The following is a 24,708-nucleotide window of genomic DNA, read 5'->3' as shown; positions in this document are numbered from 1 at the left end:
CTGCTGGGTAAACCAATTTGTTGTTAGAAAAGCTTGGATTAAAATGAAACTGGTGCACCAGTTACATTCCTGTATCTCACCACAGGATTCTAGGACATTAAATACAATCACTTATATACAGTACTGATCCCTCTTGATTACTAAAACACCATTTACCTAGAATTTCCTAAAAATGCATACTGCATGATTATGAAGGCCTCATGCATACTTTTTCATGTGGTGATCCATAGTTTATGTTTTGATAGAGTTTCTCCAATTTTAGTAGCCTTAGATTAGGTGCCAATGGAACCATGAATAAAGTTTAAAAACTGTCATATTTTAGAGTATTTCATGAAGCAGGGCCACTTTAAGGGAGAAAATGGTGAGGCGAGATTTCTGCCTGAGCTCTGACCCAGTTAAACTGGATTGTTCTTCCAGGCCTGAAATTACTTATCAGACAGTGCAATGAAGTTTTACAGGTGTTTCTCTATTTTTGTGGAATGATTTGCCATTAGAGCTTAAGATTTACATTGATTATACAGTAATTCATGGCAAGATAGCTTTTTGTATCATTGAATGTGAATATTGTGGTCTACCGACTACTTTTTTGGGCCTTTCATTCTCTCAGTATCTTTTTCTGCTCTTTTTGATAATGTTCTTTTTGTGATACGCGTATTATTGTGATCCTCTGGATAGAATAGTGTGGAAAGAAGCAGCAAAAGTATTATTACATTTAAATTGTCAGAAATGTGTTCCACAGATACAGAAACTCCAGACTTACAAAACTGTGTTAGGGAACGCTAATACCGTTAAAAGTGTAATTACTAGCAGGTCCTACTAAATAAAATGGAACCTGTGGTAAATGTGGAAGCATCTTTTAATAAAATCTAACCCTTAGATTGGTTTATTTTTAACCTAAAAGTAGTAGCTTTGCTACTCCCTCTAAACAGGTGTTCATTTTCGAAAACACTGAAGCCTGATCAATGAACAAGTTAGATATCATCTATATGCACATGACAGGCAATGCCAAGTCTCTGGATTACCTCAAAGGGGTCAGAAAAATACTGAAGTGGATTAGCAAAAGTTTAGAATTATGTGACACTCCATGCATAAGCTAATGAAACACTGAACATTAATACAAAGGGCCCTACCTGTAAACAGATCTAAAGCCTCCAGCCACTGAAGTAACACGTTACAATCTGTAGCAAAGATGGCCAACAAATCTGATATTCTAAGAGGGTGCCCTTTCCTTTGTATCTGCTTATCTTTGAATGCCATTGATCAAAGACACTTTAATCTGCCATGGAAATCATTTGTTGTACCGTATCAGGTCCCCATAAAGTGAGATTTTGATTTTGAGCACCAAAGCTTTGCTTTTAATGCATTTTATGGAGAATCCCATGACTACAATTCATTGTCATTTTTATTCTGATCTTAATTACCATCTTGTATGTTAAACACTTACAATAGCTCTTTTTGAGGAGGAGGAGGAAAGGAAAAAAGAACAAAACAAAAAAAACCCAATTTATCCCAGTACAGTAATATCATTTAATTTATGGGGGTCCTTGAAAGTTTAGTTGTAGTCAATACTTCTAGGTTAGAAGAATATTTCTGTAGTCAAAGGCAAAATCATACCCATATGCCAGGTTTTCAGGATATCAACAATGAACAGTATGCAAATCTATTTCATGCATAAGGAGGCAATAAATATTCTGATATCCTCCCCAGGACAGATTTGGGAATCACTGCCATATGGTTTCATAACCATATTTATCAGGCTTCGTAATCTTTTCAACATTCCTTTGAGAATTTAATGACTATTGCTCACTTTACTTATTTTGATGTCTAAGACCTTAGGCTTAAATCTACTGTGAAATTTATTACCACCTGTCAATTTCCTTTCCTACAGTCCTCTTAGACCAGCTTAGACCTATGGATTATATGTCCTCCCTTACTAGCAGATAGAGGCAGACACTTGAAGATTCTGAAGATATAAGTGGTGTAGCCATAAACATTCCAGTATGCTATTGCCAAGGCCACTCAAACCAAAACAATTAAAGGAGTAAAAAAAAAAAAAAAAAAAAGAGGCTAGTAACCATACTAGACCCATAATGGAGGCCCCTTATGGTTACTTCTGCAGAACCGACTGTATACCAACAACTAGCAGAACTAGGACCCATGAATCTCAAATCTCAGTCTTCTGGAGCAGGTCCTGGACTGGTCTAGTAAGACTCAAGGAAAGGAAAACAGGTAAGAATAACATTTCACCTTCCTATTAGACCAGTCCAGAACCACGGAATATTCGAGAGTTATCTGGATTTGGGGGAAGGGAGGGGGGTTGGAATAAATACCACCTTCCAAGACTTCCATACCAAAGGCATGGTCTTGTCTTGCCCAAATATCAAAGTTGCAATGTCTGACAAAAGAATGTAGACAGGACCTTGCTTAAGCCCAGGACACAGCCTACAAAGTTGTGGAATGGGCCCTGGGATCTTTCCTCTAAAGAATGTAGACCGACGCAATAGCTAACTTAATCTCACATGTAACTAAAGTGTGACCCTGTAAGGATTATGACAGAACAAAACATGATCAGACATCCAAAAAGGATTAGTAGCCTTCAAGTTGAACCACCCTGTGAACATCCAGCTTATGAAGCATTTGTGACAGTCCTGAACCAGAGGACCTCTGAAACCACTTTGGCAGAAAGGGGGAACAGAATGCAGCAAAACAGCATCAGAAAAGGACAAATACGGATCCTTTGGGGAAAAAAAAGTGCCTTCTAGCCAAACAGATGGCCATAAGGAAAAATCACTGACATCCTTCATAGAGGCCCACTGAAAGGGATTCAAAAGGCTTGGCCTGGCAAAGGCCAGCAAACGACAATCCCACTGGGGTGCCACTACATCTGGCTGGACTGCAATTAAACCCCACCTACTTTGCCTCAGAGGAAGGCAAGCACTGCCACTTGGACCTTTAGAAAATTAAAGCACAATCTTTGACCCAGACTGTTTTGTACGAATGACAAGATAACTGCAATGTCTGCTCTCTAGAGAGTTACCCCATGGTCTGCACCTTCCACACCCTGACGAAAACAAGTGATGTTTCCACACCTTCAGTAGCAGGGTGATAAATGAGGGAGAAAACCCCTGGCTTCTCAGGTGCTGCCTTTCCAAGGGTCAGGCTATAAGCCAGAAGGGATCTGGATCTTCAATGAAGACTGGACCTTGGAAAAGGAGCTCCAACCCTCTTGGAAAGGGTAGCAGAGGACTCACTAGAAGATGGAATTAGATCTGTGTATCAAGGATGGTGAGGTCAATCTGGTGCAATCAAAATGACCAGAAATGTGTGCTTCATGACCCGACCAATCACTCAACCTACCTGCAGCCACAGGGGAAACGCATACAGAGGCAGAAGCTAAGGCCAGGACTGAATCAGATCATTCAGCCCTGCTGATCTAGACTCTCGCCTCCAAAGGCATTTAGAATTCTGGTGAGATGCCATCAGATCAAACAAACTCCTGCAGTGTTCCACCACCAAGTGAAGGTCACCAGACTGTTCTCACTCCTCTGGGTCAGACATTTGTCAGTTGATAAAGTCCACCCCCCGCCACAAGAAGGTGCAGCTCTGCCCATGCACACAGCTCATCCATCTCATAGGAGACACCTGTACTCCTGGTACCTCCGAGTTTGACGTACTATAAAGCTGACAATGCATGCAACACTTGACCCTGAAGAGGAGGAAAGTGAAACAAGGCCAGATGAATAGCTCTCACCTCCAGATGGATTTATGGAGCAGTCTCTTGGACTAATGAACATCCCGGAATCACCTTGTCCAACAGTGGGCTCCCCAGCCTCAGATGCATCTGTGGCTATCAAAACTCAATCTGGCAGTACAAAGGACCACCACCTGCCCCCCCCTCCCCATCAAAATGTGATGTTGGAGTAACAATTACTGTAGCTGATTTTAAAGTGCTGTCAAAAGGGTAAACCAAACCGTGAACCAGTGAGTGCAGTGACCACAAGGGCAGGACAGCACACTGCAGAGGCCACATGTCCATGAAGAACCACCTCCTGGGTTACAACTAAGCAAATGTAGGTAAGTCCCAAACTCTTGGGGTTGGAAGCACACAGAAGACTTGAAACTGGGATCAATGCTTGCTTACTAGGGTTTGAGGAAGAAAACTGACATAGATGGGTATCAAATGTTAAAGGACCTGAGCTGGTTTCAATTCACAAGTTTCCTACCCAACCAAAGCCCTGCAGGAAGGGGACCAAACAGTTCCCTCTTCCAACTTCAAACTGGCCTAAATCAGCCAATTCTTAAGGTGGGGAATGCACTGTCCCCTTGCTTACAAGGAATGCTGCAGCCATGACCAATTACTTTGGTAAAAGGTCCAAGGTGTATATCATAAAGGCCATGAAAAGGTGCAAACCATACATATTTCTAGTTTTTATTATAAGCTATTTTGCTCTTCGAGCTGTGAGCAGATCTGGAATTGCAAGATAGCATGTTTTCTGGTAACTACTTTCTAAGGCTGTAGAAATTTGTAGTTTGACATTTTGGCATGTGCTAACTTCTGATAAGTTGCTGGTCAGCAAACTAAGAGCCAGAGACTCCTATGACTAAGGACGCCTGCTGTATCCAGATAAATAATCAGAGGGAGAAGTAAGGGGGTGTGGGTAAAACTATAGGTTAAGCCAGAGGGTGGAGGGAGGTAGTATGATGACTGTGCATACCAAGGACATAGGTCAACCTATATTAAAAAAAAAAAAAAAAACCCAAAGACAAACAAAAAAAAAAAACAACTTATGCTTATATGCATGAGAGGCCCTAACTGCCAATATAATAAGAGAATAAATGATAGAATTTGATGGATGATTCATAATATGAAACAGAATATTCTGGAAAGATGCATATTTATTAAGTAGGAAGGGTAATTATAATTAAGATAATGAAGAAAGGAAGAAAAAAGTATTTAAGAGGAAACAGAACTGAGGATGGAGAGCCTCAGTGTGTCCACTAGGAGGTGGACATATTGACAGCTCCCACGGAAAACTCTGTTTTTATTTGCTACATATTATACTGTATTGGGAGTTTCTCTCTCTATATAAAAGGCAACACCAAGGTTCTATGAAGCCTCCAGCCGGAAGTGTGAAGGGGAAGAGATATCCGGTTTCCCCATGAGTGTCTGCCCCGCCCTCTCTGTAACACAAACAGTCAGTGAAGGAAAACACAGCAAAGCAGTGAAGGACTCAGAGGTGGGAGGGGAGAGAGGGCAGAGGGCAGGGACACACACACTCCCACATGCACACAGAAGAAAACCTTGCTAGCCCCCGTTTCATTTGCATCAGAAACGGGGCTTTTTTTACTAGTTTGTTACTATTTCAATAATTACTGATTGGCTTCTTTGACAATTTGAACAAACATTTATTATGTCTAATACTTATTTAGTAGCCGGAGTTTTTCTTACCTGGCATTCTGCCTGGGGGAGTAAAGTTTTACTCCTTCAGAAGGTTACTTCTGTTTCTGAGGCAAGACAGAATGTGAACAGGAGGCTATGGCCAGGCCAAAGAGGAACACACTGAACTGAAAGTGCTCCCGGGGGTGGGGTGGGTGATCATAACAGAACACACTTGTGAGCATCCCAAATAGTAATGTGGAAGTACAATTCCAAAAGACTGAGAGGCCAGATAGAGAGCGACAAACTATTTTCAGTTTGGCCTAAAACTGAAATTGCCATTGATACTGAAAGCTTTTGGATGAAACCGAAACTGCAGCTGAAAACCACCACCTGGTTTCAACTGAAATTAAAACTAAAACCGAAAACTCTAAGTTTGGTTGCACGAATGTGTACCAATGAAGGTCGCTGGGGATTGTCAGAGGTTGCAGTCTGAATCCCTCTGCTAAACTCATACTATCCAAGCTAGAGTGATATAATTTTAAAAAAAAAAAAAAAAAAAAAAAAAGACTGTATTTTAAAACAGTAACATATATAATAACATAGTAAATGATGGCAGATAAAGACCTGTATGGCCCATCCAGTCTGCCAAACAAGATAAACTCATTTTACATGGTATGCGATATACTGAAGCAAAATGGCCTCCACATATATGGACATCAGCTAATGAAAAACTAAAAGCCACAGTGCTTTTACAGTGGCTTACACTGAGGAGTTATGATGTCAGCTGTTACTTCAAGTATGGTGCAGAGAAGCTAATTCCTAAGGAGCTTATCTCAAATTTACAGACTTAAATTCCTGCTAAACTTTTGTATGAAAAGCATTTATTTAGAACACTCTACTATATAAACCAGTGTTTCCCAAGTCAGTCCTGGAATACCCACTTGCCAGTCAGGTTTTCAGGATATCCATAGTGAACATGTATGAAAGAGATTTGCATGTAATGGAGGCGGCAGTATATGTAAATCAAGTTCATGCAAACTCATTGTGGATATCCTGAAAACCTGACTGGGAAGGAGGTACTCCAGAACTGACTTCACTGATAAACTATTGTGCAACATCATAAGTGCAATTACTTGCAACCGCAGTACAAAAAAAAAAAAAATAATAATAAAGTTTACAGAGAATAGCCTCACCTCCCTGTCCTCAGACTACTTTACATTCCCTGGTGGTCTAGTAGTGTAGTCAGGGCAGGAGCGATGTCCCAGTTGTGGCAGCCATTTTGAGCACAGAGCCAGAAAGGGCAAGAGTAACTGGGGATTGCTCCTGCCCCAGCTATGCCCTAAACCACCATGGATCGTAAGATAGGCCTGGGAGAGCCTATGGGTGAGGTGGGGGGGGGGGGGTGGGGAATCTGGGAGGAAGGGCAACTCCTGTTCAGTGGAGGAGAGGGGGAAGGAGGGAGACAAAAACAGGACACAGCATAACATTTTCAGCTTCCACTGAAAACACACGGTCATTTTCAGTTAAAAACAAAAACATGGCCGACGCACAAAGGAGGCGGAAAGATTTGGGGTTGATTTTGGTGCTGTAACCAAAATTCAGTCTGCCTCTAAAGCCAGAAACTCCCCACAATGTACCACCATGATCACAGAGAAGAATCGCCATCCAGAAATGCAGGATTCAAGGAAGCAAACTCCCCATGATGTACCACCATGAACACACAGAAGAATCTCCACCCAGAAATGCAGGACTCAAGGAAGCACTAATCCTCTTGACAGCCAGAACTGGCTGAAGCTCCCCACCCAATCTTGGGTATAACAAAATAAACTGGTCACACCCACACTCCTGTGGCAGCAGTGGCTCAGCAGCTCCCACAGCGAGCAGACAACCTGCTCTCCCTTACCACAAATTGCTTGGACCCTGCCCTGAAGAGGAATGCCATAAAAGGTGTCTGAAATGGGTTCTACAAACTCTAGCAAAACCCATTGATCAGAGGTAATGAGGGTCTACTCCTGAAGCAACAAGGAAAGCTTGCCTCCAACTGGTTCCATGGGAGAGGGACCCTCTGAATCTCATTGGGGTCCCTTAGGACCATCCAGCAGGGTTGCTGGCAAAGGAACCTGAACCTCTCAACCTTCTTGCCTCTGGAAAGGGCTGGCCTTTTGATACCCACCAAAGTAGGAAAAGAAATATTCTTTCAGAAACTGGGGAAGCACTCTCTAGGCTGAACCCACTCTGTCCTCTGGGAGTTGCTGAGGCCTGGCATCCCCTAGGGTTTAAACAACGTTCTCCAGTTTTCATCAAAGGTTAGACACCTTTGGAAAGGAAGTTTGCTAAGGTGTGCATTTTTGAGGTGGCATGAGCTGACCAATTTCTAAGCAACTGCCATCTGAGATACCACACCCAACACCAGAAAGCACAAACAGATGTGAATGAGGTTGTACAAAATATCCACCACAAAAGCCTCCAACTTCAGAAACACCACTTCTGAAGGGGATGTTGCTGGACCAATAGAGAACCACCTGGGCCATGTGACCATCACAGATTATATAGACTGAACTCCCAACACCAAGCAGACAAATAGTTGCTTAAAAGGAAAACTTGATCTTAATGTCTTGGGCATCATTTAGGGCCTCATAACCTTCTTCCAGTATGGTGGCCACCTACACTGCCCCACAAGTCCCAAAGTCTTTTAAAAACATATTTTAAATTAGCAATTGATATGCAGATTGAAACAGGCAGGTCTTCTAGATTCCTGGATAAATATGTCAGCATGGTTTTTGTTTTAGATTTGTTGTACTAGAAAAGAGGTATGACTGCTGTGTGAGTGGATTAGGCCTTGTCTGTCATTTTTTTGGAGTACCTTATATTTTTGTATCTATATTTTCCAGGGCTGTTCATTTAATGCGCCTTAACACGATTAATCGCGCTAAATTTTTTTTGACTCAAGCTAATAATTTTAACTTGATTAATTGCATCATGCTGCTCTCTCCTACCACTACCATCTCCCTCTCCGATGCTCCTGCAGCTTGTTCTCTCCTATCTGCCACCATACGTTGGCAGCCTTTTCTCTCCTGTCACCCTGCTCTCTGGCATCTCATCCCACCCAACATTCTCCAAACTTGCCTTGTACATACAGCAGGATTAAGCACACGCTACTCCACTCCTCTCTGTAACCGGAGCCCTCCCTCTCTAGTGTCTCGCCTTCTGTGATGAAATTTCCTGTTTCCTGCTGCAGGAGTTGGAAGCTAGAGAGGAGAGGAGATGGTGCCCATGAAGGAAGGGAAGGGATAGAAACAAGACAGATATAAGGAGGAAGAAAAATGGCAGAATGCTGAATGTGAAAGATGCTACAGGGGAAGAAGTGAAGAGGAAGAGGAGGAGAGAAAAATAGTGAGAGAGGAGGCCCTGAAAATAGAGTTCAGAGCACAGACAGAGGAACAGAACCAGAGACAAGGAATAAAATGATTAAAAAAATAAAATCACTGGACAACAAAGGTAAGAAAAATGATTTTATTTTCAGTTTAGTAACTGAAGTACAATATGTCAGTTTTGAGAATTGAAATCTGCAGTCTATCTTTTTCACTTTAAAGCGAAGGGGGGGAGGGGGCCGACATAAGATTAAAAATTGTAATCGCGCAGATGCACCTTTTTAGCGCTGGCCGGTCCTAATATTGTTTCATAGATTTGTAAACCATTTAGATCCTAATAAGGCATATTGGTATATAACATTTTATTAAACATTTGTTAGGGACCTTGCACCACCTCTCCAGGTCATTCAAAGGGAGAAAGTATAGCTTCTTCATCAACCCTGTCCCCTTGAGGACCAAATCCTGTGCCTCCTACTCCATTAACACCAACTGCAAAGCCCTGTGGAAGGGATGCGCCTTCAAAGGCCCCTTGAGTCTTGCCAAAATAGAGTCCTCCTCTGAAGTGAGCTCTGCCACAACCAAGAGAGCAAGGGCCACCAACACCTTGTCTACAAAAGAGGACAATTCTCCTAATGAAATTAGTGCATTACTGGTGACATTGAGTCCTCATTAGTAATGAACTCTTTGGACTCTAGGGTGAAACCCCTGAGAGAAACTCTGCCCTCTTGTGAAATCTCATCTGCCCCCAACATCTTCCAACAAGGATTGGGGAACCCTGGATAATTAGCCAATGCAATATCCACACCCTCAGGGGACACTGGCTGCTTTGAGGACTAGAGGTCTCTGGGAAGGGGGGAGGTCTCCTGGATAACTCCCCACTAACCCTGCTTCTGAAGCCCTGAGTGTGATTGCCTGAGGCAATCAATCTTGACTGAAAGCTGGGGCCCTAACAGAACTCCTTATAACCATCCAGCAGAAGGGGAGACCTCTTCCCTCGCCTGATGGGAAAGCCTAACCACTTCATATTTTTTTTTTTTTTTGTTACATTTGTACCCCGCGCTTTCCCACTCATGGCAGGCTCAATGCGGCTTACATGGGGCAATGGAGGGTTAAGTGACTTGCCCAGAGTCACAAGGAGCTGCCTGTGCCGGGAATCTAACTCAGTTCCTCAGTTCCCTAGGACCAAAGTCCACCACCCTAACCACTAGGCCACTCCTCCACTGCTTGTCCAAAATGTAGTTATGAGAACAAAACAGCCATCACTCCAGCCAAAATTACCTCAGCTGGGGTGGGAACAAACTCAAGATTGTGCTCTGACTTCCTTGGGCAGAAGCTTAGGTACTCCCCACATTTTCCCATGCAACACAACACTGTTTCACACACAAAAAAAAGGGACCAGCTACTGATTGTGTGTCAGGACCTGCAGGCTCTAAGCTCCTAGCTGTGCCACTCTGGTACAATTGCAGACATGCAGCCCTTCCCCACCCTCAAAAAGGCAGTGTTTGCTGCTCTGGGTCTGATTACAAAAGGTCTACAACTATGTATCTTGTTGGGCAGACTGGATGGACCGTACAGGTCTTTTTCTGCCGTCACCTACTATGTTACTATGTAGCTTGAGCAAGACTGGGAAAGACAACCAAACTTCACCTGCTGTCAGCACCCCCTCCCCATTTTATTTTAAATAAAATTTCTATTCCCTGTGAGGGGAAAAACAGCACCAGCCCCTCAAAAAAAAATTAAAAGATTAAAAAAAGCCTTGGGGGAAGGAGGGGACTAACTCCTGATGCTTGATCTCATGTCCCACCACAGCTTAGCACAGAGAATGAAATTCAATAGGTTTAGCCTACAGGCCACTGAAGTACTACAAACGCTCCTTTACCTTAACCAACAGGATTACAACCACAGAGCCAAGGGACATAGCCTGAGGAAAGAGAGTCTGCCCCAAACATGAACATACAAGAGAGATCTACTGCATCAGTCCACCTGCACCATCTGCTAGAAGCAGAGGAATACTAGAAAGTTGCTGGCTGAACCGTTTCTTATATCAATGTTATTAACAATCTTCATGTGTCTACCTCCATCTGCTAACAAGGGACACAACCCTTAAGTCTGCACTGGTCTATCAAGATACGAAATTAGTATTTACACACACAATCTTATTTCTACAGTGCTACTAGAGATGTAGCCTTGACTGGGAAACCAAGCATCTACAGCTTCTTCAGTTATGTGGTATAGTGGTAGATTACATTTTATTATGTTGAGTTATGTGGAACTTGACTAGTTTCTCCCTAGGATGCATTAGGCCATGGTACCAGATTTTTTGTATTGATGCACCTGTTTTTAGGGTTGCACAATATATTATGAGGTAATATGAATAGTGTTAATTTGTTGTGAACTGCTTTGGGCCAAACTTGTTTTGAGAAAAGCAGTATAAAATATGAACTGCATGTACTTGGCAAATGAAAGTTTCCTTCTAATTGGCAAAGAAGTTTCTTTACTCACTTTTATACTGAAATGTATCTATTGTTACAATATGAAACAGCACACTAGGGGAGAATAAGCTGTACTCCCACACTTAAGGTGCTATCTTAAGTATGATACCTTTACTTCCAAAAGCAAAACAGGTGTAGAAGACCTTGCTCAACTTAGGTAAGAATGGATGTGCTGAACATAGGCTAAGTAACAAGATATTCAAACTGGCTTAAGACTAGGTACATCAACACTGATGAACAGTCCCCATGACTTGATATTTCACAGACTCACAATATTTACCAAAGCTAAACATTTACATGCTTATTTGTCAATTGCTAGTACTCTACAAATGGGGTCAGAATATCTACAATAGTTTATGTTCCATGCAAACTGCTTACCTGTTTTTAATGTGGTAATATATTGCTAGTGTCACACTAGGAAGAGGAAAAAAAATGAGATTAAGCTTCTTTTTTTATTGCAATTTTTTAAAAATATATTCAAAATACATCAGAAGCTGACAACATTGCCTCAGTAAATAACCAAAACCACAATTTACACCAAAAGAAATCACCACCACCACCAAGTACACAATATGAGATTCAAGTCATAACCTGAATTGGGAAGGAATTTCTAAACAAACAGAAGATCTACAAAGCAGAAGTACCCATAATTAGCAAGCATTTAAGACTAGTACCATAACCATACTAATAGTAAAATTTATTAAGAAAAGCTCAGAGCAGTACAACAAAAAAAGTGGGAGAGCGACCAAGGAAGCCAAAGACAGGAAGATGTACATTAATAAGAAAGTTTATTTGAAGTATGAAGACTCGACACAGAGCAAGCACATATGACTTCAGAAAAGGGAAGTACAGATTTATTGTTGTAATCCTTAATTTATGGTCCAGTTTAGTTTCTAGTATACAATGGGTTTTCTTTTAATTTCTTATATACTGCCTGCAAGCCAAAAGCTATCAAAGCGATATATATTCAGGTACAGTTTGTGTTTTTCTGTCCCTAAAAGGCTCACAATATGAGTTTTTACCCAAGACAATGGAGGGTTAACCAAGTTGCCCAAGATCACAAGTAGCTGAAGTGGGATTTGAACCAGGCTCCTCTGGTTCTCAGTCTGCTGCTCTATTCATTTAGGCTACTCTTTTACTCTATGAATCAGAATGGCAACTAATTTTATTTTTAATTATAACATCAATACATGCTATCCATGATGTCTGGAAGACATTTAGCCAAAATCTTCACCATTATAATCTTTGTTGAAGCTAGTCATTCTACAGAGTGTTTCCACCCAAGTGCTGATTTCTACTTGCTGAGAATATGGCATGTGCATTCCAACCAATAGGTGCCATCCTATTGTCAAGGACCATGACAGAAATCCCTCAGGGGGCAGGTGATGGCCAAATTGAGGGGCATCCAGGATGGTTTCATTGTATGATGTCAAAAGATCCTCAATGTCCAAAAACAGTCGGCTACAGAGGATGACAGAGGAACCATACAGTGTATCCTCATTTATATGAAAAGTAAAAGAAAGCTACTTCAAGTCAATGGAACACAACCTTTTGAGCCCCTCCCCCCCATCAGTTCAGTTACAGAACCGATATGCAGTCCTGTAATCACTGGAAGAGGAAGACAAGCAACATACACAAAGAATCGGATCAACAGGTGAGAAACAAGTGGCAAATGCATAAGTACAGTGGGAAATACAAAGTGTTACTTCAGGAACCATTCATGGATCAAAAATGGATATATGAATGGTGAAGGAGAGATGAACTGAAACCTAAGGACGAGTGATTAATAGTTGTAGCCCAGGACAGAGGATTACAGACAAGATGGTTTACAGCAAGCATTGAAAAAACTGGTGCAACATATCTGTAGATTCCGTAAGAAAGAGCTAGAAACAGCTACTCATCTCATGGCTGGCTGTGAAGAACTGATGGCTGAAAATTGTTTTATCCAGAAAGGCAGAAGGCAGTGTGTCTCATTCATTGGAAACTAAGCATTACAACACCAGTGTACCGAAAAAGTGTTGGGATCATGACCCTAAGAGAACTGTGGAAAACGAAGAGGTTATGATCACTTGGGAAATTACCATCCCAACAGATAAAAAACTGGATACAAGAAAAGTGGGATATAGTGGTAAAAGGAAAAACACCAGGTCACTGATTATAGAACTGTCGGTCCCAAGCAATTACTTGAATCACATGGAGGGCGGGAAGATTCTTAAGTACCAAGAAATGCAGTCTGAGACCTAGAAAGTGTGGAAGAAAGATATATTTTTCCAAGTCATTTTGGGTGCTAAAGGCCTCATTACAAAGAAAAATTTCCAAGCACATCTGGATAAGTTGCCTATACATATTACCATCTTATATACTCCAGAAAGAAGCTCTTTGGCACAGTGCAAGTATTTTGGTAAGCATTAGCAATAAATTTGACAGACTGAGATCATACACCACAGAAGTCCAAAAGACAGCCGGCATGGTTGAAAAGTGAGGTGAAGGAAGCTATTAGGGCTACAAGAAACGCCTTCAGAAAATGGAAGAAGGAACCATCTGAAAATAACAAGCAGCAGCATAAGGAGTGTCAAAGCAAAATGCAAAGCGCAGATAAAGAAGGCCAAGAGGGATTACGAAAAAAAGACAGCATTAGAGGCAAAAAAAATATAGTAAAACTTTTTTCGGTATATTAAAAGCAGGAAGCCGGCAAAAGAATAGGTTGGGCTGCTGGATGACAGAGGGGTAAAAGGGGCGATCAAGGAAGATAAAGACGTAGCGGAGAGATTGAATGAATTCTTTGCTTCGGTCTTCACCGAGGAAGATTTGGGTGGGATACCGGTGTCGGAAATGGTATTTCAAGCGGACGAGTCGGAGAAACTTACTGACTTCACGATAAACCTGGAGGACGTAATGGGGCAGTTCAGCAAACTGAAGAGTAGCAAATCTCCTGGACCAGATCGTATTCATCCTAGAGTACTGACAGAACTGAAAAATGAGCTTGCGGAGCTACTGTTAGTGATATGCAATTTATCCTTAAAATCGAGCTTGGTACCGGAAGATTGGAGGGTGGCCAATATAACGCTGATTTTTAAAAAAGGTTCCAGGGGAGATCCGGGAAATTCTCACATGTGGGGTATCCCTAGCAACCAGGCTCACTCAAAACAATGAACATTGGTCAACTGGGCATCGCAACGGCGAGGACATAACATAGATTGACCTGAAACAATAAACAACTCACAGAGTGCAACCTGAAACAGAACAAAAATGGGTCTGGGGGTGTGGAGTTGGATTCTAAACCCCGAACAGATTCTGAAGCACCGACTGCCCAAACCAACTGTCGCATCAGGTATCCTGCTGAAGGTAGTAGTGAGATGAGAATATGTGGACTGATAACCATGTTGCAGCCTTGCAAACCTCTTCAATGTAAGCTAACTTCAAATGAGCCACTGACGCAGCCATGGCACTAACATTATGAGCTGTGACATGGCCCTCTAGAGTCAGCCCAACTTGGGCATAAGTGAAGGAAATGCAATCTGCTAGCCAATTGGAGATTGTGTGTTTTCCGATGGTGACTCCCCTCCTGTTGGGATCGAAAGAAACAAACAACTGGGCGGACTGTCTGAAGGGCTTTGTCCACTCCAAGTAAAAGGCCAATGCTCTCTTGAAGTCCAAGGTATGCAAACTGCTTTCGCCAGGGCAGGTATGAGGACGGGGAAAGAATGTTAGCAAAACAATAGACTGGTTTAGATGGAACTGTGACACCACCTTTGGCAAGAACTTAGGGTGCGTGCGGAAGACTACTCTGTTGTGATGAAACTTGATATAAGGTGCATGCACTACCAGGGCCTGAATCTCACTGACCCTATGAGCTGAAGTAACAGCCACCAAGAAAATGACCTTCCAGGTCAAGTACTTCAGATGGCAGGAATTCAGCGGCTCAAAAGGAGCTTTCATCAGCTGGGTGAGAATGACATTGAGATCCCATGAAACTGGTGGAGGTCTGACTGGGGGCTTTGACAAAAGCAAACCTCTCATGAAGTGAACTACTAAAGGCTGTCCTGAGATAGGCTTACCCTCTACACGGCGATAAGAAGCACTAATCGCACTAAGGTGAACTCTTACGGAGTTGGTCTTGAGACCAGACTCTGATAAGTGTAGAAAGTATTCAAGCTGGGTCCGTGTAGGGCAAGAAAAAGGATCTAGGGCCTTGCTGTCACACCAGATGGCAAACCTCCTCCATTTGAAAGAGTAACACCTCTTCGTGGAATCTTTCCTGGAAGCAAGCAAGACTCAGGAGACACCCTCTGAAAGACCCAAGGAGGCAAATTCTAAGCTCTCAACATCCAGGCTGAGACGGGAGGTTGGGATGTAGAAATGACCCCTCGTTCTGGGTGATGAGGGTTGGAAAACACTCTATGGAGGACAACTCCAGAAGAAGAGGGAGCCAAATCTGACGGGGCCAAGAGGGCGTAATCAGAATCATGGTTCCGCGGTCTTGCTTGAGTTTCAGCAAAGTCTTCCCTACTAGAGGTATGGGAGGATACGCATACAGAAGGCATGTTGCCCAATGTAGGATATAGGCATCTGACACTAGTCTGTCATGGGCCTGAAGCCGGGAACAGAACTGAGGGACCTTGTGATTGATCTGAGTGGCAAAAAGATTCACCGAGGGGTGCCCCACGCTCGGAAGATCTTGTGGACAACGTCCATGTTCAGAGACCACTCGTGAGGTTGCATTATCCTGCTCAGTCTGTCGGCCAGACTGTTTACGCCTGCCAGGTATGTGGCCTGAAGAAACTTACCGTGATGGTGAGCCCAAAGCCACATGCGGATGGCCTCCTGACAGATGGCGAGAGCCGGTGCCCCCCTGCTTGTTGGTGTAAAACATAGAAACCTGATAGTCTGTCTGAATTAGAATAATTTGATTGGACAGCCGATCTCTGAAAGCCTTGAGAGCGTTCCAGATCGCTCGTAATTCCAGGAAGTTGATCTGAAAATCCTTTTCCTGAAAGGACCAAGCTCCCTGAGTGTGAAGACCATCTACATGAGTTCCCCAACCTAGGAAGGATGCATCCAATGTCAGCACATTTTGTGGCTGAGGAATTTGGAATGGAAGTCCCAAGGTCAGATTGGATCGAATGGTCCATCACTGAAGGGAACTGCAAAAGCCGGTGGAGAGATTGATGACATCCTCTAGATCCCCTGTGGCCTGGCACCACTGGGAAGCTAGGGTCCACTGAGCTGATCTCATATGTAGGCGTGTCATGGAAGTCACATGAACTGTGGAGGACATGTGCCCTAAAAGTCTCAACATCTGCCAAGCTGTGATCTGTTGAGACGCCCGAGCCAAGGACACTAGGGCCAGAAGATTGTCTGCCCTTGCCTGGGGAAGATAAGCTCGAGATGTCCGTGTATCCAGCAGAGTTCCAATGAACTCCAATTTCTGCACTGGAACAAGATGGGACTTGGGATAATTTATTACAAACCCCTGTAGCTCCAGCAGTTGAACAGTCATCTGCATGGACCTTACAGCCCCTGCTTCCAAAGTGTTCTTCACCAGCCAATCGTCTAGATAAAGGAACACATGCACTCCCAGTCTGCATAGCGAAGCTGCGACAACCGCCAAGCACTTTGTGAAGACCCTGGGCGCAGATGCTAGGCAAAAGGGCAGTACACAGTACTGAAAGTGCTGAGTTCCCAGCCGAAACCGAAGGTACTTCCTGTGAATTGGGACCACCGAGATGTGAGTATAGGCATCCTTTAAGTCCAGAGAGCATAGCCAATCATTTTTCTGAATCATGGGAAGAAGGGTGCCCAGGGAAACCATCCTGAACTTTTCTCAGACTAAGAATTTGTTCAGGGCCCTTAGGTCTAGGATGGGATGCATCCCCCCTGTTTTCTTTTGCACACGGAAGTACCTGGAATAGAATCCCAGCCCTTCTTCCCCTGGTGGAACAGGTTCGACCGCATTGGCCTTTAGAAGGGTGGAGAGTTCCTCTGCAAGTACCTGCTTGTGCTGGGAGCTGAAGGATTGAGCACATCATTTATAAAGTAAAGAAACAACGGACAATTGAGATCTGGACTTCTGCTTTGACAAATGTTCAGGGCCCTCAGGTGTAGGATGATGAAAAATCTTCCTGTTTTCTTGGGGACAAGAAGTGCTTAAAATAAAATCCTTTTCCACCTGGTGCATAGGGTCTGACTCTACTGGTCTACAATACAGTTTATTAAAATTTGCTATCCCGCCCAGACAGATCTGGGCAGCTCACAATTTAAAGGGTGGTACAGCTAGTGCCATATGACAAGACATGGTGTGAATAATGGCTACAACTACAATGTTGTATAGGATAATTCCTACTGCTCAGAGCTTTACTGAGAGCATCAAAGCTGATATTCGAGCAGGATTCTTTGCCAATGAAGGGTGCAACCTACGCAGACTATTTTGAGAACCCAATGGTCCGAAGTTAAAAAGGACCATATTTCTTGGAAAGAATTCAGCCTCCCTCATACCAGTAGGCTTGTCCAGTAGTGTTACTTTTATTGTAGCTATGCTCTCTTGGAGGCAATCAAAAGTTTGTCCCTTGCTTTGATTGGGGAGCTGGCTGGGACTTCTGGCCTCTCTGCTGCTGCGAGTGAGAGAATGAGCTCTGAATCTGTTGGGGTGGATGAGAGTAGTAGGACCTTTGCTAACCTTCACTAGAAAACCTCCTGAAGTTGAGGCCGCACAAGGAGTGGGCCAGGGGAGTAATTTGATGGTATCAGTTCGCTTTTTGATAAAGTCAGCTACCTTCCATAGCATCTCACAGATCAATCCAGAGACTTGTGGGTTATGTCCCTCTGCCAGCAGGTGGAGACAGAGAGAGCATCAGACGTTTAGTATACATGGTCAATATTCTCTCTATCTAGCAGGTGGAGAGTCATACCTGTGCAGCTCTAAATTGACCAGCTCCTGTCCAATCCCCTAGGTCTAGTAGTAGCCTGGTCATCAGAGCTGAGACACTTTGTAATTTTTAGGGTACACCCAGTGGTGCCAGGTCCCTCCCTTTCCTCCACCCCCCTCCCCCATGACCCTTCCAGTCTCCCTGAGCTCTTAGGCCTTGGATTCCTGCCTCTAGCTTCCTCTCCTGCCTCAAACAAAAATGTAAAGGTAACCAACAGCTGTTAAGCACTGTAAAAAAAAACATAAAAGGGAACCAAAGGCAAGCGGAGGAGCACTGAGTGAAGGCAGTGAGCAGCGGGGGAGTTGGGGGGGGGGGGGGTGGTCCAACTCAGGCACCCTTTACTGTGGGCATGTTGAACCCACCCAAGTCCATAAAGCACTACTCCTGGTGTGGGAACCGGACAGCAGCATCAGGAGGCTGCAACTCTTGTTTAAGGTTGAGTGCAAGGGGAATCAGTTGATAGGCCTATTATGGACAAGAGCACGGCGTCGTCGGAGTCTTTTTTGACAGGAACACCAGGCCTGTTTGAGGCATACGCTTTGGCTGGCAGTGTTTTTTCCATTGCACAGCATGCGGCCTCTGCCAGAACTGCAGAGCAGCCCAATGTTTCCCTGGATCTTGGATCACTGAGGACAGCTGCAAGGGGTTCGGGCTCAGATAATGCCCCCTTTTCTCCTGAATTTGTGCTTTTGATGCATGAAGCATTTCTGTTGAAACAGACAGGAGACCCTCAAGACTCAGCTATACTGCCATCCTCCCAGGGGTCCTTAACCATCCTGCCATCACCGTTACCCAAGTGGCTGCACTTGGAGGCGCTGCAGGACTCGAAGTCTTCATGGCATCGGACGTGGATGACGGCAGTTCCTCAGGGGATTCCCTTTCTGCAGCTGCGGAAGTTCTGAAAGTTGGGGAGTTGCTGTCGATTTTTAAAAAGGGCTCTAGGGGTGATCTGGGAAATTATAGACCAGTAAGCCTGACGTCAGTGCCGGGCAAAACAGTGGAAACTATTATAAATCCACTATTATAAAGAATAAAATTACAGAATATGTAGACAAACATGAGTGGAGGAGTGGCCTAGTGGTTAGGGTGGTGGACTTTGGTCCTGGGGAACTGAGGAACTGAGTTCGATTCCCACTTCAGGCACAGGCAGCTCCTTGTGACTCTGGGCAAGTCACTTAACCCTCCATTGCCCCATGTAAGCCGCATTGAGCCTGCCATGAGTGGGAAAGCGCGGGGTACAAATGTAACAAAAAACAAAACAAAACATGGTTTAATGAGACAGCATCAGCATGGGTTCAGTCGTGGGAAGTCTTACCTCACCAATTTGCATCATTTCTTTGAAGGCGTGAATAAACATGTCGATAAAGGTGAGCCGGTTGATGTAGTGTATCTAGATTTTCAGAAATGTTTGATAAACTTCCTCATGAGAGACTCCTAAGAAAATTGAAGAGTCATGGGATAGGAGGCAAGGTTCTGGTGTGGATTAGGAATTGGTTATTGGACAGAAAACAGAGGCTAGGGTTAATGGTCATTTCTCTCAACGCAGGAGGGTGAAAAGTGGAGTGCCAAAGGGATCTGTACAGGGAACGGTACTATTTAACATATCTATAAATGATATGGAAATCGGAATGACTCAGGTGATCAAATTTGCAAACGATACAAAACTATTCATGTTTGTTAAAACACGTGCAGACTGAAATATTGCAGGAAGATCTTAGGAAATTGGAAGACTAGGCGTCCAAATGGCATATGAAATTTAATGTGGACAAATGCAAGGTGTTGCACATTGGAAAGAATAATCTGAATTATAGTTACCTGATGCTATGGTCCACCTTGGGGGTCAGCAATCAAGAAAAGGTTCTGCGTGTCGCTGTAGATAATACGCTGAAATCTTCTGCTGTGTGCGGCAGCGGCCAAAAAAGCAAACAGGATGCTAGGAATTATTAGGAAAGGGATGGTGAATAAGACCAAAAATACTATAATGCCTTTGTATCGCTCCATGGTGCGTCCGCACCTCGAGTATTGCGTTCAGTTCTAGTTACCGTATCTCAAAAAAGATATAGCAAAAAAGGTTCAAAGAAGAGCGACCAAAATGATAAAGGGGATGAAACTTCTCTCGTATGAGGAAAGGCTAAAGAGGTTAGGACTCTTCAGCTTGGAAAAGAGACAGAAGAGGGGAGATATGATGGAGGTCTACAAAATCCTGAGTGGTGTAGGATGAGTAGAAGTAAATCAATTTTTTTTTCCAAAAGTACAAAGACATGGGGACACTCGAGAAAGTTACATGGAAATACTTTTAAAACAAACAGAAGGTAATATTTTTTCACTCAATGAATAGTTAAGCACTGGAACTCTTTGCCGGAGGATGTGGTAACAGCGGTTAGCATACCTGGGTTTAAAAAAAGGTTTGGACAAATTTCTGGAGGAAAAGTCCACAGTCTGCTATTGAGACAGACATGCGAAGCAACTGCTTGCCCTGGGATTCACAGTTTATAGGTAACCTGACCTCCTACAATGCTACCCATTTCAGTATTAACCAGGTTGATTTCTCTGCCTTTTCCCAAGCCCAGACTGATGTATGGTGGTACTGTGGAACCAACATTCTCTACCACACCTTACCTAGAGGTTGGAAGGGAACCTCTGCCCTTGATAATTTTTTTTTTTGTTACATTTGTACCCTGCACTTTCCCACTCATAGCAGGTTCAATGCGGCTTACATATTATATACAGGTACTTATTTGTACCTGGGGCAATGGAGGGTTAAGTGACTTGCCCAGAGTCACAAAGAGCTGCCCGTGCCTGCAGTGGGAATTGAACCAAGTTCCCCAGGACCAAAGTCCGCCACGCTAACCACTAGGCCACTCCTCCACTCCACTAGTAAATGCCTCCTTAGGTTCACCCCACTCTCCCTCCTCACACCGAAGGAAAAGGAAGGCCTCTGTAGCTGGCTCTTTTGATGATCAAGTCTATCCCCAGAGGGGTACCAGATGAATTCAAGGCCCGCAATCAAATCGCTTCAGGATTTGAGTCATTTTCCTTTCCTTGGGCCACAATTAATAAGAATGTAGACTGGATCAATTACATCTATTACAATCAGCAAAGATTTGTTAATTACACCAGAGATGCTGTTCAGGGAATAGCAGCCCAATTGGATGCCACCAGTAGAATAACCATGGAGAACCGGATGGTTCTTGACATGATGTTAGCGTGAGATGGTGGCGAATGTGTAAAATTGGGTACTCAATGCTGTACTTTTATCCCCAACAGTACCACTCCAGATGGATCAATTTCCAGAGCTCTGAAAGGCCTCACTTCACTTTCTGAGGAGCTGGCTCGCAACTCTGGCATTGACACTTCCTGGACCGGATGGCTGGATAAAATGTTTGGAAAATGGAAAAATCTTTTTGTTTCCACCACAATTGCTATTATTGTTTGTGTTGTCATTTTCATAGTTATAGAATGCTGTATCATCCCATGCACTAGAGGATTAGTAGAATGTGTAATTGCAACTGCTATAAGCAAGAAAGAACCTACAGGTCACTATGTCCTGTATGAACGCCTTCTAGCTGATACCGAGATTGTTGCTGGAACAGAAGGAGAATATGTTCCTATGTATTTTCCAAAATGCTACAACCCAGCAGGGCCTGCATATACGATTTAGATATAGCACACAGAGTTTTTCCCAGTGCTTGATTTGTAATTAAGATACTGTTTGGCTTGTATTAGTTCTACATCATATTGATTTTGGTAAGTTTTTATTTAGCCAATATTAATGCTAAAAATAGACATTGCTCCTCTGTCAGTACTAGTTATAAGCTATACTTACACAGTCAAAGTCTGACTAATGTATTCGCGCTGTAATAATGATATATTAGTTGTTTGCAATCATATTTACTAAAAATTGTGAAATTTTATGGTATGTCAAATAGAATTATTTGAGTTCATGTGTTTCTAAGTTTCACCATGCCCCAGAGGGGTAAGTTGTGGGATCGATAGGCCCCTTGGGTTGGTTATGGTAAAAGGGAATCCCAATGCTGCATCTCATGTGGCATATATCTAGGTAACAAACTTTACTAATTAGGGGATAATGTTTGAAACTACCGGAGTTCCAACTATATCTAATCACTTCAAAAACTCCAGTGCTATATCTTTTTTACCAAATGCACCTTTTATTACTTCTGTATGTGTTCATACAGTAGCTAATACCAATTTTCCATAAAATCATAACTCCAACTCATTCATACACCATTCACCCATAATTGCCTAACTCTCTGAATCCAATATACTAAATTAACAGATCTTGACGTGACGCTATGGTGAAGAGAGGTTGCAGGTGAATCTCTCTCCGAAGCCTGCCTGAGAATCCCCGCATTTCAAGGAGAATTAAACCCTTCTAATTTGCAATAATCGCTAGAAAAGAACCCAGGGCAACAATCTGGTCGAGCAGAACGAGAGAAAAACTAGATATGACGACGAAAGCAGCCCAAAAAGAAAGACAGAGGGGAAGGACGGCCGAAGACAAAATGGCGACGGCCTTCCCCGAAACCAATCCATCGGTGTCTTCGGCGTGGGTGGCTGAGATCACCTCCGAATTAACGGGGGTGATGGAAGATCTATTAGATCGTCGGCTGATTCCGCTTGACCAAAAATTGGATACTAAATTGGAACAGTTGAATACGAAAATAGAGGATTTGACTAAGGAGTGCATAGCGTTCCAAACTACAGTCAGCGAAGTGGAAAACAGGCTGACGGGAGTGGAGGACTCTCAAAAAACTGTGCAGAAAACGATATCCGATTTGGAATCTAAAATTGAGGATTTGGAAAACCGTTCCAGACGGAATAACATCCGATTGGTTGGCTTACCTGAAGCGCTCGGGGGAAAACAGCTGGAGAGGATTCTAGAACAATGGCTGACCAAAAGTATTGAATTTCCAGCAGAGCTTGGTCCTTTAAGAATTGAACGAGCGCATCGGCTGGGAGTTCGCCAGATGAACGCTGTTAAGCCACGAGTAATTATCTGCAAAGTACTCAATTTTATGCACAAGCAATACATTTTGCAGGCAGCAAGATCAAATAACTCTTTGACTTATGAAAAAGCAAAAATACTCTGCTTTCAAGACTACTCAGTAGGTGTTGCAGCCAAGAGAAAAGCGTTTTCTACCGTGTGTTCAAAATTATTTGCTTTGAAGATCCGTTTTAGCCTGCAATATCCGGCTACATTGAAAATAACACATGGGGGCAAACTACGATCATTCACGTCTGAAAGGGAGGCAAAAGACTTTATTGCGCAGATAGAACACTCGGATAAGGCTGTTCCTGAGGACACAGAACCTGCGTGAGCCCGAAAAGAGCGGCAGCTATGAGGCTGGGAGGAATCTAGCTCTGGATGCGATTAACTATATTCAACAAATTTGAAGCAGGAGAACTCTTAAGGGGCAGATACCATTGAGAGACTCTGGCACAGATGGTGATAGAACTGCTAATCGGTTTTGTTGGTATTTAATTTTTATGTTAATACTGTTATGATGGTTCTGCTCAATATAAAGGGGGGAGTTTAAGAAGGGGAGTATATTTAGAAGTTTAAAGGTTGGGAAATGTTAAAATGTAAAACACGAAAGAATAAGGTTCTAGAAGAACTAAGAACTAACAGAAATAAGGGGAGAAGGTGGGTTAGCGTTAAAAAGTGACAGCTTCATATAAGGAAGCACATGGTAAAGGGAGATGGGGAGGGAGAGGGAGGGATATGGGAGGGAGGGATGGACTAGCGGGGAATTGGAAGCGGAGAGAATTGATGCGGAGGGTTAAATATGTCAAAGAAATGGAAGGAAAGACAAGTTGTACCATAAAATGCATTAACATCAGACTAAGAGAGCAGCTAATATGTGACGAGATGGGGAGCCATAGGCTGGGATGGCTTCTCATGAATTTAAATACGAGTTTGTCAATTAAGGATAATGTGAACTTATATTACACAAGATGATTAAAATTGTCACTTGGAATATAGGTGGTATACACTCCCCTATTAAAAGATCTAAAATTTTGCAGCACTTGCAAAGACTAAGGGTAGACATAGCGATACTGCAGGAAACCCATTTATCTGATGAAGAGCACGCAAAGTTGGTTAAATGGTGGGTGGGAGACTGCATTGCTTCACCAGCGGTGGGCAATAAGGGGGGTGTGGCCATCCTTATCAGGAAAGGAGTGGTGACCCAAATTCATAATCAGCATAAAGATACAATGGGTCGCTTTGTGTTTTGTAAGGTTACTATTGCCAGGAAACAAATAATTTTAGGTGGTGTGTACGCCCCAAATACACTGGACCTTAAATTTTATAAAAAAGTAACTACAACCATTGCCAACATGGAGGCCTTACCGGTGATATTGGGTGGAGACTTTAATATGCCATGGAATCCACAAATTGATAAGTCTCATCCATCAATGGCGCGAGGGGAAAGGAACACTAGAGGTTTACCTGACATGTGCAATACACTAGACCTTTTAGATGTATGGCGCACGTTACACCCAACAGAGAGAGAATA

General features: G+C 43.2%; 1 protein-coding gene across 1 annotated transcript in view; it reads right to left on the bottom strand.

Annotated features, from left to right (window-relative positions):
* Positions 1–24,708, bottom strand: part of CCNYL1 (cyclin Y like 1) — a 271,003-nt gene that overhangs the window by 142,583 nt on the left and 103,712 nt on the right. Inside the window, exon 5 of the mRNA XM_030209142.1 lies at positions 11,622–11,657. Within this exon, the coding sequence (XP_030065002.1) occupies positions 11,622–11,657 (36 nt within the window). The remainder of the gene's footprint in view (positions 1–11,621; positions 11,658–24,708) is intronic.

The sequence above is a fragment of the Microcaecilia unicolor genome, chromosome 7, assembly GCF_901765095.1.
Source record: "Microcaecilia unicolor chromosome 7, aMicUni1.1, whole genome shotgun sequence".
NCBI classification, from domain to species: domain Eukaryota; kingdom Metazoa; phylum Chordata; class Amphibia; order Gymnophiona; family Siphonopidae; genus Microcaecilia; species Microcaecilia unicolor.
The sequence above is the reverse complement of the archived record's forward strand: the minus strand, read 5'-3'. Positions and strand labels throughout refer to the sequence as shown.